At 45.0% G+C, this 13559-nt stretch overlaps 1 protein-coding gene across 1 annotated transcript; it reads left to right on the top strand.

Annotated features, from left to right (window-relative positions):
* The first annotated feature begins 8070 nt into the window (after window positions 1-8070).
* On the top strand, window positions 8071-11430 carry LOC146008318 (uncharacterized). Its single transcript, XM_083147497.1, has 4 exons — window positions 8071-8405; window positions 8783-8857; window positions 9349-9770; window positions 10688-11430. The coding sequence occupies exons 2-4, from the start codon at window positions 8803-8805 to the stop codon at window positions 11231-11233; spliced, it is 1023 nt and encodes a 340-aa protein (XP_083003623.1). The 5' UTR covers window positions 8071-8405; window positions 8783-8802; the 3' UTR covers window positions 11234-11430.
* Window positions 11431-13559: the final 2129 nt, after the last annotated feature.

The raw sequence follows: 13559 nt of genomic DNA, 5'->3' as shown, positions 1-13559 counted from the left end.
TGGTGAGCAGGGGTGAGCGTGCACAGCCCTGGGGGGCTCCTGTGCTGATGAACTGCACTTGGGAGGTGAATTCCCCCGCTTTTCACAACTTATTTTCTATCAGTCAGAAAGTCCACAATCCAAGATCACATAGCTTCAGGGACTCCTAGGCGGAGTAGTTTGGGGTGGAGGATGATTGTGTTGAAAGTCGAGTTGAAGTCGACAAGCAGGACCCTTGCATAGATACCAGGCATATCCAGGAGCTGCAGAATGTAGTGCAGGTCCAGGTCGACTGCGTCCTCAACGCAACAATTAGATCGGTAGACGAACTGGAGGGGGTCTAGCTGGTGGCCAGTCACAGCTTTCAGTTGGTTCCGTACCAGGCGCTCAAATGTTTTCATGATCACAGAGGTCAGAGCTATTGGCCGGTAGTCATTTAGATTTGTAATAGTTGATTTCTTGGGGATCGGAACAATAGTGGCGCTTTTGAGGCAGGAGGGAACCTTGCGTAGCTACAGTGATTTGTTGAAGATCCTGGTGAATATGGGGGCAAGTTGACCTGTGCATACTCTCAGGGCAGATGGTGACACCCCATCAGGACCTGGTGCTTTCCTTGGTTTGGCCCTCTTGAACATCTCCTGCACCTCTACTTGGGTGACCTGGAGTGACTGGAGTTGGCTGTCGACATTTGGGGCAGCACAGAGGGTATGGTTTGGTTCACAGTGGACTCCTTTTTCAAACCTGCAATAGAAGTTATTCAGCTCGTCAGCTAGGTCTTGGTACATGGCACAACACAACATTTTTTATTTTAACTTATGTAACCAATGTGAGCAACACTGGCATTTTTAGCTGATATTTTGCACATCTCTGAGAGCGGCTTAGCGCTAGTATTTTGCGCATCTCTCACAGAGTTGCTGGCACTCAATGGGTTAAATTTATTTTATTTTGTGTAAAGGTCATATGTTACTCCCTAATGTTTATATATGTTTTAATAAATGTGATAAATTGTCTTTGTCACTAAACAATTTTAAATGTTTGGATGTTTGCAGTTTCTTTTATTATTCCTATATCTTTGAATTAGGCCATATGATCCCCAAGAACCAAAGTTCATATTATCCCCCAGAACCAAAGTTGTTGGTACTGCCTTAATTTTTTTAATGATTAGTTGTTCCTTCAAATGACAATAAACCTACAGTTTGAGTAGAGCTTCCTTAAACTAACATATAAGGTTTATGATACAATAATGAGAGAATTTAGTCTATGTAAATTAAGCATTTTTGAATATGTCCGACCTTTTCGGAGTGTGATGGAAACTGTCAAGTTTCCAGCTGTGTGTAAACGATCGCTTGCATTAGTTGCACGGATACTCACATTAGCATACAGTAGTAAATCTGGCTTCTGCATCTGTCTGCAAATACAGACTCAGAATTGGCCAATCCAGAAGAAATTAACATGGTTACTCTCCATCAATACAATGAAGACAAAATGTAAACAAAACAGGAAAAAAAAACAGAGTTCATTAAATATATGACCTGGCATTTTTATATTTAATGAAAAATATTGTAACATGATTTATCTTTTGTATTTACATTTGTACAAAATAAAAATGTTTGAGACCTGTATAATAATACTTCCACCTGGCATACTAGAAATACTAAAGTTAAGCAGCTCTAAAGATGGCCGCCGCTAGCAAACTTCACAGCTGTGCCCTAAAGCATCTTATCTGCAGTTCACTTGAGGTACCGTGAGCATCCTCATGATTACAAACAATTTGACATATCTGGGAAATGTGGATGTTCCCTAGATAATAACCGTTATATCCAGTCTCTGGCTTTATTTATAAAATGCTCCTGTTTTTAATGAGTGATGTATTTTTACATTCTTGTTAATTAATAAAACATTTGAACATAAGATGTTTTGCTGATGGCCAGATACATCATAGCACCATCTAAACAGACATTAATTACTACACTTCTTGACACAAAATGTTGGTGAAATGCACTGCTACGGTCAGTATACTTACACATGCTGAACTCTATACTTTTTTTTTTTTTTAATATGTATTGCTCATTTGCGGGCTAATTCAGCACGGATCACTAGAGAATTTGCAAAATTGAGAGATTATCGAACAACTGCACATGCATACTATACGTATCATGAATATGCGAGAGGAATTGGTAACCGAAAATGTGTATGGATCATAAACATAATTCCCTCGCAGTTTGACTGACAGACGGTATTTAGGGGCGGTAGCCTGACATTTCCTGGGTGTGTCTAAAAAAACGCAGGCTTGCCAAGACGTTTCTGAGGATGGTCTGTAATGAACGCTTCCACTGTCTTAGTAGCAGGATAAAGGAAGCCTCATTAAAAAGAATAGCAGCACTCAAAAAAACTCTAAATTGGATTGTCTTTACATATACAGTATATATTATAATACTAAGTGGTACCAATTCATTTATTAAACCACTTCATATAAAATACGTAACTTAAGGTGCCCACACATTTTACAATTATTGTATGCAATTTGAACTAGATTGCATCGTATCGCATTGAAAAACATATGCGATGTAGTCCAAATTGCAAACAATAATTGTACCGTGTATGGGCACCTTTTTAATCGCATGCAAGAATAGTTATTGATTGACAACCACAGCACTGTACACACTGTCCGTTCCTATTTAGGCATGAAATGATAAGACAATTTCTTGAGGTTACCCTCCAATTTTAGGCGCTGAGTAAGTTAAAAATCTATAATCAATTCTCTATCCAATCAATACAAAGTTAGTATTATTCAGCTGTAGAAGGGGTGGTGTGACTGTGTAATTACACCTAATTAGAAGGTATTTACCCTACAGAAATGCAGGACACCATCTACAAGACAAAAGGAAAATAAATCCCAATAACTACGCTAATATTTAATGAGGTGCATATATGACTGAATTGATGCTACACACAGTTTATATCAAGTAATATTTTTAATAAAATGTAAAGAAATATATACCAAAGTACAATAAACACAATATAAAGAATTAAATAAATAAAAATATCTACAAACTTTTGCTCGTATACAATTTAGGTGGCCACCTATTTTTCACATTTATATACAATTGCTTTCTTTAGTATAATTTGCATGCATTTATAAAATTATCAGGTTTAAAAGATAATTATATGAAATGGACCCTGGGATATTTTCCTCCAGTTTTGTATAGGAGGAAAAAATGTCCTCTTAATGTACCAAAATATTGTTATCCAAGTACCGTTATTTGTAATGTTCAATGGATAAAAGATCTCCACTTAGCGCAATACTCACGGACTCCAATTATTATTTGTATATGATGGGGATGGAAATGCAGGGAGACTGGAGGGCTATTCCGTGTAGACTCCACTGCCCTCCATTCTACTACCTGCTGGGTGATTGTGAATGGTGAGGTGCCGGGAAAGAGACCAACCTGAGTCCAGCAGTGTATTGTCAGTCCGGTCTGCTGCGTCCCTCACATGCGGCAGAAGTTGGTCTCACCTCCAGCTATTCCGGGCGCCTGTATGACAGACAGAGCCGCTTCTCTCACCCGCTGCACCGCCGTCAACAGTGCTCCCGCAGTGAGCATCGGTGTGATGAAGTTTGAAAGTTCCGTGCGTCTAAGTTTTGTGTGGATCCGGCACTCCTGGGGACAAGGATATTTTTGGAGTCCACCATCACCTCCACACACACGCGCCCCAACATTGGTCTACATTGTTACACGCATGGAACTATATATATTCAGTCATATATGCACCTCATTAAATATTAGCGCAGTTATTGGGATTTATTTTCCTTTTATGGAATAAGAACCGTCTCAGGATTTTATAATTACCATCCGCCTTGGTGGATGCAGGGCCATAGGCGAATCTAGGGGGTGGTCCGGGGGTACACAGGACCACCCATTAGCCCATTTTGTAGCTGAGGGCTTGGGCTTTCCAACGAGCCCAGCCCCGTGTCTCTAGCCCCCTGGGAACCAGAGATACTGCTAGGCAAAGGAACGTTTCCCCTATAGGATAGCATGGGACCCGCTAATTCCGACCCCCACCCAGTTCAATGGCTGCCAGTTTCCCCTTCGCTGGGCCTTCAATCTAATACCAGGCTGGATCCATATGGGTTAATTGGATTCAGGGATATTGAGGTTAAACCGATTTTATTTTTCATTTCTTAAATGTGATTTGATGACTGTTTATGTTCTTTGAGGGCAGATTTCTCTGGAACCAAACAGCCCAGTTTCACCAAAATCATTCGAAGCCAACTCAAAAGTTCTTATATATGATACTGGTCTCATGTAAATGAGTCAGTTGGTTCCGAAGATGTAGCTGGTTGGTTAAAGGGGGGTAGGGAGAGGGGAGTAGTTTTCTCTCCCCCTCACACCAGAAAATGCATGATCCTGGGACCATATTCCCGGGTAAATCCCTGCATTTTCTGTTGTGAAAGGGGTATTATTTCAAACAGCCGTGACCTGCAGTGCTCTGAATACAGCCGGGCAGCCCCCTGCTCTCTGCCCAGCTGTCAGTGACCGTCACCCCTGCAGCTTCCGCTCCAATTCTTCTCCCCGCTTTCCCTCAGCCCTTTAATCATGTGGTGCCGGCGCCCGGCATGCTCCCCCGACGTCACGCACAACAATAGTGCGCACAATATTTCAAATGTCCACTCGGCTAGAGGGGACACCAGGAGGGGAGTGGGAGCGTGCTCTGCGCTCTGCTCCTCTCCCCATAGAAGCAGCTGCACCGCTCTCCATCTCTCCCTGCAGCAGCAGCGAAGGCTCATATAAAAATTTACAGTAAATGGCACTTTTGGGGGCATTGCTTAAGGGATGCTACAAGTGGCGGTATGTGGGGGCATTACGCATAATGTGTGGCTTAATGTGTAAGGGGCATTACGGTGTGCAGCATCATGTGTAAGGGGCATTATGTGTGCAACATCATGTGTAAGGGGCATTATGTGTCCAGCATCATGTGTAAGGGACATTATGTGTGCAGCATCATGTGTAATGGGTACTATGGTGCGCGGCATCATATATAATGGGTACTATGGTGTGCGGCATCATGTGTAATGGGTACTATGGTGCCACCAAGCAAGAACCCCCTAGCAATGAGCACGTAGGTAAGCAGCACTTATGTGGCAAATATGTAATGGGCATTATGGTGTGTGGCCTTATGTGTAATTGGCATTATGGCTTGTGGCTTTATGTGTAATGGGTATTACGGAGTTTGCTAAAATGTGTAATGGGCATTACTGTGTATGGTCTAAAGTGTAATACCACACCCCTTTTTTGATGACACGCCTCCTTCCCATGAGGCCACACCCCCTTTTTGCTGCGCCGCGCAAAGGTACCCCTACTATTAGGTCTACATCTGGGACCACCCATTACCATAATTCTAGATTCGCCTATGTGCAGGGCACGGAGAAGAAGACTCTTTTCTGTGTGTAAGAATAATGGCACAGATTCCTTTTTGTAATCCAACCCGCAATGAGGCGTGGAGAAAACGCCTCATTGCCAGTTAACTCCCCCAATAAAAGATGCCTCATCTTAGATACATTTCATAGAGAGAAAGCAGAAGCGGTTGTTCTCCAGGAGACCCACTTTTCATTCCTGACTCCCCTATTATGAGCAACTCCCATTACCCTTTGGTCTATTATGCCAATGGTCATTTCAAAAGAAACAGAGTGGCTGTACTGTTCCATCACTTCGCTTGCTGATAAAGTTGGTCACTACCTAATTATAGTTGGAAAGCTTGAGGATGAAGAGAGGACGCTGATCTCAGTGTATGCCCCTAACGCACACCAAGTGCCCTTTTAATGGAAATAGGTAGAGACCATCCAGACAGGTCAGAAGGGCCGTCTTGTACTCATGGCAGTACGGATGGTGTAATGGTTAGCATTACTGCCTCACAGCGCTGAGGTCATGGGTTCGATCCCCACCATGGCCCAACTGTGCAGAGTTTGTATATTCCCCCTGTGCTTGCGTGGGTTTACTCCGGGTACTCCGGTTTCCTCCCACAATCCAAAAATATACTGGTAGGTTAATTGGCTTCCAACAAAATTAACCCTAGAACGTCTCTGTGCATGAACATGTGGTAGGGAATATAGATCCACTGGGGCAGGGACTGATGTGAGTATTCAAATATTCTCTGTAAAAGCGCTGCGGAATATGTATGCGCTATATAAGAAACTGTTAATAAACAAACTTTTTGCTAGGTAATAAACTGGATTAAACGCCTGTTGCTAGCGGCTTGGCAGTGGGTCAATATCCTTCAAGTAGCTTGAGTCATCTGTTTGCAGAGTTTGGTCTGTATGATGTTTGGCAAATCCAATCCCTACGTTGTTAAGGATTATACCTTTTTATTTCTCCTGTGCAGAATTTTTATTTATATATCAAACTAATCCTGCTTGATAAGTGGAAGCTACAAACCTGCTAACATTGCTCCGGGGGAGGGGGGGGGGGTGCATTCTGAACATGCCGCGGTGGCTGGTGGTGATTCCCAGGATATCTACTGTCCTTCCCAGATGCGATTTACAGCACTGTCCGATGCCTTAACTACTTATGCGGACCAGATTTAAGTGTCAGATGACCCTAGGCCCAGCAAAAACCTATTATAGGGAGGGAGATAAAAGAGAGAGTGAAAGGGGTAGAGGATAAGATGGGGGCTCTGTCCACTCCAAATGAGCACATGTACCTTCAGCAGCACTGGTAAGCTCAACTGCACAGCAGGGCTGCCGATCCCAAACCCTGGCACCACAAAGCGCTCTCTCCACAGCATAGCAGGGCTGCACCCCCCTACGTCAGGTCTTCAGCAGCAGTCGATCCCAATGCCACACACACATCACAGGGCTGCCTGCCACTGCACCTCTCTCTCCTTGTTCCCGGTACCTGCTGTTGCTGCATCTCTTGTGGTCCCTGCATTTGACGCCACTGCTGCAGCCTGCTTTTGCTCCTCTTGTGGTCCTGGCACCTGCCACTGCTCCTCTCTCTCCTGGTCCCTGGAACCTGTCGCCTACCAGGCAGCACTTGATCCTGAGCGCTAATTCACAGATGCTGCAGGCACAGCTCAAGGGGGAAACTTCCCACGTGGTGACAGTATTTTTAAAAGGACAAAAAAAAAAATCACACCACTGCTTGCAGGTGCCGCCAGAGGCGTAACTCGAGATTCGTAGGCCCCATAGCAAAATTTTTCAAGGGCCCCCTATTTAGCAACTGATGGTGTTAAATGTGTGTTACTTAAACAGTAAAGATGGGCCCCCTTCAGCTCTGGGCCCCATAGCAGCTGCACCCCTTGCACCTATGGTAGTTACACCCTTGGGTGCCACCCATAGGCCCATGCCTCACATGCCTAGTGGGATATCCGGCACCGCTTATATGGTGTCTAATTCTTCCTTGATATATAAATTCCTATGTTTTGGTGTGCTCTTACAGCAGTTTTACTTGGTATAGTTATTTAGACAGGGTGTAGACTACAGAGGCTACCTGGAGGAGCGCCCTCAGCAAGTTAATCGTTAAATATAACCCAACCTTCCCCCATGCTTAGATGGATATTGGGTTTTATTAGGAACCCGCTCCATAAATTGTTTCTCACTTGAATTCAGTCTGTATATACTAAACTATAACAGAAATGTTATACTTTGGGCAATAAATCCTGCCAATTTCTGGCTAGCAAACTCTGTATTTGACATTGTAGGAACAGAATCAAACAATATGGTCCCCAGATGGGATGACTTTACTCAGTGGAAGATTAGAATCCCTTAATGCCCCTTAAAGTGATGGAGGAATTGATAAAGTTCTCAAATCTCTAATTACATTGAAGGCACCTGTTCTGGATGGATTTACCAACTCCATTTATAAAAAATATCTGCAGAGGAACTTCCCACCATATTTTATTTGTATTTTTTTTATTTATGCCACCAAACATAGGGCCTTATTCTAGTTCACTCTTTCTGACAAAATCCTTCTTAAATGGACAAAACCATGTGCACTGCAGGTGGGGCAGATGTTACTTGTGCAGAGAGAATTAGATTTGGGTGGGGTTTTAGGGGCCGTACACACCAGGACGATTTGGCATAAAAATCTCCGATTTCGATGGGTCGTACGAGCGTTTGCTATAGATTGGTGCAAAATCTTTTGTTTTAAGCCCACAATTCCGATCCGATGCGCGTACCCGCCGGTCGTAGGTCGGATTGAAGATCCTACCTACTGCAGTAAAGATCTGTCAATCCGACCTCAGATTGGGGGCTGATTGTATGCAGATTGCGAGATGATCGTGTGCACTTGCCTCGTCAGACCGTCGTCAGATCCTGCTTGTTTATACTCATTTCCTGGTCACTCCCTCCGCAGCCATTTTGTGAGACTCGTGGATGGTACAGGATAGCAGTGACGGAGGATCCTGGAGCACAGCCAAATTGAAGACAGGTATTTGGACCTTCCCTACCCACCAATGCATTAGCTACCCACCAATGCATTAGCTGCCCACCGCTGCCCACCAATGCATTAGCTACCCACCAATGCATTAGCTGCCCACCGCTGGCCACCAATGCATTAGCTGCCCACCGCTGGCCACCAATGCATTAGCTGCCCACCAATGCCCACCAATGCATTAGCTGCCCACCACTGCCCACCAATGCATTAGCTGCCCACCAATGCCCACCAATGCATTAGCTGCCCACCAATGCCCACCAATTCATTAGCTGCCCACCAATGCATTAGCTGCGCACCAATTACCCCCCAGTGCATTTGATGCCCACCAATGCAGTGCAGTGATATATCTGTGTGTGTCACCCCCTCCGCAGCCATTTTGTGAGACTCGTGGATGGTACAGGATAGCAGTGACGGAGGATCCTGGAGCACAGCCAAATTGAAGACAGGTATTTGGACCTTCCCTACCCACCAATGCATTAGCTGCCCACCAATGCATTAGCTGCCCACCACTGCCCACCAATGCATTAGCTGCCCACCAATGCATTAGCTGGCCACCAATGCATTAGCTGCCCACCGCTGCCCACCAATGCATTAGCTGCCCACCAATGCATTAGCTGCGCACCAATTACCCCCCTTTGCATTTGATGCCCACCAATGCAGTGCAGTGATATATCTCTGTGTGTAAATGGTAAATAGCAAAACCACAGCAGGTCATGCTGGAATGTGTAGTTCAACTAAAGCAGGAGTGTCAAGGTTGGCCAACACTGGAATAGATGAAGCTGTGTACACTATCACCTTGTTTACAATAAAAAGGAAACTGGTTGGTGAAACTTAAAACTTTATTGTGATATTAACAAAAGTGAACCTGAAATAAAAGTGTCTTAACAATATATAAACTATAATCATTTAATAATTTTTTTTATCTATTTTCTTATAGACATGTCTCAGGCTCTGGCAAAGGAGCGTGACTTCGTCGAAGCATTTATCGACAAATACAGGGAGTACGAATGTCTTTGGAAGACGAAGTCCAAAGACTACAGTAACAAAATTAAAAGAGCAAATGCCCTGGATGAGTTGGCCAATTTCAGCCGTTCATATCACCCTGAAGCCAATGCGGAGTGGGTGCGGAAAAAAATCCAAAATCTCCGCACTGTGTTCCTAAAAGAGCATAAGAAAATGCAGACCACCAAGAGATCTGGTGCCGGAGCCGGCGACGTGTATGAGACCTCCTTGTGGTACTACAATCTCTTAACCTTCACCCTGAGTCAGGAGGCACAGAGGACCGGACTGTACCTCATGGTGGAGAGTGAGGGGGATGAGGTGTTGCAGACTGTGGATGAAAGTTCCCAACCATTGTCGGTAAGTACAGACCCGGTATTGACACATGTCCTTCCTCATTATTTTTTTGGGCCCGGAGAATAGGTTCAGTCCACACATGTCTTTAAATGTGGTTCTCCTGCCAATGGACAGCACCCACTCCATTAAAATAGTCCTTGTACTGGTCTCTAACCTGCATGGCGCGTGTAGTCCCCCTATACTGTTGCGCCGGCGTTTCCACAGAGGATATCTGCACTACCTCCTTTGGCTCCTCTGGGACCTCTGGTGGTGCTGGGCCTGTAGGCCTTTGTGGTCTTTCCTTGCGGCGCAGTAAATTGTGCAGGACACAGCACGCCATGACGACCCAGTCTATTTTGTCCACCCTCAGGTTGATGGCAGTATGGAAAATGCGGAAACGGCTTGCCAGGATACCAAACGCACTCTCCACAAGCCGCCGTGCCCTGGAAAGCCTGTAGTTGAAAATTCTTTTGTCGTGGTCCAGGCCCCTTTTGGCATATGGCTTCATGATGTGCTCATGAAGGGCAAATGCCTCGTCTGCCACGAACACAAAATTGAGCCCATGTTTGGTTTCCTGGACCGACGGCAAGTGAAGAGTGTTGGAGGTGAGCCTCTGGTAGAACTTGGTATCCTTCAAAGTTCCACCATCCGAAGCACGCCCATTCCTGCCAACATCCAGGAAGATGAACTCGTAGTTCGCATTAACCACAGCCATTAGAACGATACTAAAGTATCCCTTGTAATTGAAGTAGTAGGAACCACTCTGTGCAGGCTGGTTGATGCGGACGTGTTTGCCATCAATGGCTCCTCCACAATTTGGGAAATTCCATGTCTCTTCAAACTCTGCAGCGATGTTTTGCCAATCCTTCACGCTGGTAGGGAACTGTAGAAATAATAAATAAACTTGATTAATAAATTGAACTTTGTATTTGTTTCCACAGCAACACAGTGCAGAGACAGAACATTCACCGACCCTGGACCTGTCTGGATTGTCGGAGTCTCCAGGAACATCGCAAGGAATATCCACTACACCCACACCGCCACAACAGGCCTGTAAAAAATCGCGCCGCAAGGAAAAGAAAATAGACAACCCAGAGGAGGAATTACTGATACGGGCCGAACAGGTTCTACGTAGGCCTCCCGACCGATTTAATGCTTTCGGGAAATATTTGTCTGACGGCTTACGCCAGCTGAGTCCAACCCAGCAAATGGCCTTTGAACGCATAAGCAGCGAGCTATTGTTTTTTGGCCGTTTAGACCGCCTTACATTTGAATGCAACATAGCTGGCCTTCTTCCTTGCCAACAACCACCAGGGCCTACTCCCCCAGCACCCTTACCAGTCCCTTCCACTTTGCCAAATCAATCTCCACCTGTCCAAGCATCCTCCGCACAACCTTCAACTCCAGCCCGCTATACCCACCTGTACACCTCATTATTGCCTGATTTCACAGGAGAGCAGGACCCTCCGGTTTTACGTGAATTGTAAAACCAATTCTTGCCCTGTTGGTATGGAGCAGTATGACACATGATGCATGAGGCGCAGATAAAGCCCATGCACACGTGGCGCATGGTGTGGAGCAATGGGGCCGGGACCACTGCTTCTGCACTATGCACCGCGTGTGCATGAAGGTACTTTGATTATCTGCGCCACAAGCACTGTGTGTTCTACTGCTCCGTACCTCTAGTGAGTGCGGCAGTAGGTTTTAAAGCTCAGTTTGTTACAAAATTTTTGACTTGTTATAGCACTTTGGTCTATTTTTATATTATGCGTACCTGATGTTTCTAAAATGACACTTTTGCCATTTGCACATGCATGGAGCAGTATGACACATGATGCTTGTGGCGCAGATAAAGCCCATGCACACGTGGCGCATGGTGTGGAGCAATGGGGCCGGGACCACTGCTTCTGCACTATGCACCGCGTGTGCATGAAGGTACTTTGATTATCTGCGCCACAAGCACTGTGTGTTCTACTGCTCCGTACCTCTAGTGAGTGCGGCAGTAGGTTTTAAAGCTCAGTTTGTTACAAAATTTTTGACTTGTTATAGCACTTTGGTCTATTTTTATATTATGCGTACCTAATGTTTCTAAAATGACACTTTTGCCATTTGCACATGCATGGAGCAGTATGACACATGATGCTTGTGGCGCAGATAAAGCCCATGCTCACGTGGCGCATGGTGCGGAGCAATGGGGCCGGGACCACTGCTTCTGCACTATGCACCGCGTGTGCATGAAGGTACTTTGATTATCTGCGCCACAAGCACTGTGTGTTCTACTGCTCCGTACCTCAAGGCAGAAAAGTGAAATGTTTTATATATTTTTGGACATGTTATTGCACTTTGGAACAGTTTGCAGTTATGCGTATCAATGGGTTCTATTTTTGTACCATTTGTATTTAATCCAAAAAAAAGGAAAACTAAAAATGTGTGGATGTCAAAGTTTGATTTATTTTAATAAAACATTATATGTTTTCACTACAAGTGTGTGGTGTATTTTTCCTTACCTTGCAATACTCGTGCTGCAGTACCTTCACGATTGCTTTGCAGGTCTCGGGGATGATGAGGCCCAAAGCTTGCGGGGAGATGAGGGATCCAAACTTCAGGTCAGCCAGAGACCGTCCTGTAGCCAGAAACCTCAGGGTCACCACCAGCCGCTCCTCAGCAGGTATAGCCATGCGATACTTGGTATCTTGCTTCTGGATGTGGGGGGTGACGAGACGCAGCAACTCATGGAAGGTGGCATCATCCAAACGTAAGAAATTCCTATAATCATTGGGATTATTCTCACGAATTTCCAGGAGCAGTGGCATGTGAGAACGAGCCTGACGGCTCAGCAGCCACTGCTTGGTCCAGCATGACCTAGCTCTTCTACGCTGGGCCCTCAGCTGCCTCACCCTGAGCACAGCATAGGAAAGCAGAAAATCTTGCTGGTAAGAATCCATCACTGCAGACTGCATAATGGACACAGGAAAAGCACACTTTGTAATGCCAGGCAAAAACAAAGCAGAGCAAACAGCTATGTACAGCGTTCAGCAGGTATACACCAAGCCTCACTAGTCACAAAGCACAAATGCACAGATCTAAAATGGCTGCTGTTATTTGTACCCCACAACTAGTCCTGCCCATTATTTAAATTTCAAAAACGACAGTCACTGTGCACACACGATGCACCAAAACGACAGTCGGACGACCATCGCAAACGACTCGCGATCGTTTGACGATCGTAAGTAAAAAATACACCATCTTATGCAAATCGTGAGTCTGGGCCCGGGGGAGCGCTCCCGAGAAGTTCACAGCAAATCGGTTCACGATCGCCGCACGATCGTGATCGTTCTGGTGTGTACGAGGCCTTACTTCAAAGTGAGATCTATATTGCAGTGTAAAAATAAAGCAGCCAGTATTTACCCTGCACAGAAACAAAATAACTCAGCCAAATCTAATTATCTCTGCACATTTTACATCTGCCCCATCTGCAGTGCACATGGTTTTGTCCATCTAAGAAGGATTTTGTAAGAAAGAGTGAACTAGAATAAGGCCTATAGTTCTTTTCTCATGGAAATGCTACAAACCCAGATTATCACTATTCACAAAACAAGAAATATAGGCTGATTCTGAACTGCTTTTGTATGAAGTGGACAAGCGCCCGATAATACTCAAAGGGTTTTTGGCTTAGCCACATTACTCATGAAAGGGAGCTGTGACTTTATACTTATCTCCCTCGACCCAGAAAAGGCATTTCATCTCCTTAACTGGGACCTTCTGAATGTAGTTCTATATACAGTAGCTGCACTTTGTAGCTGTCCGAATGCT

Source organism: Crinia signifera, chromosome 6 (assembly GCF_055691185.1).
Source record: "Crinia signifera chromosome 6, ASM5569118v1, whole genome shotgun sequence".
NCBI lineage: Eukaryota > Metazoa > Chordata > Amphibia > Anura > Myobatrachidae > Crinia > Crinia signifera.
Note: the sequence above shows the minus strand (reverse complement) of the source record. Positions and strands in the feature narration are given on the sequence as shown.

Coding starts and splice junctions, on each gene's coding strand:
- LOC146008318 (XM_083147497.1), top strand. CDS start 8,803: ATGGTACAGGATAGCAGTGACGGAGGATCCTGGAGCACAGCCAAATTG. Junction 8,858..9,348: donor CACAGCCAAATTGAAGACAG/GTATTTGGACCT, acceptor ATTTTCTTATAG/ACATGTCTCAGGCTCTGGCA. Junction 9,771..10,687: donor AAAGTTCCCAACCATTGTCG/GTAAGTACAGAC, acceptor TTGTTTCCACAG/CAACACAGTGCAGAGACAGA.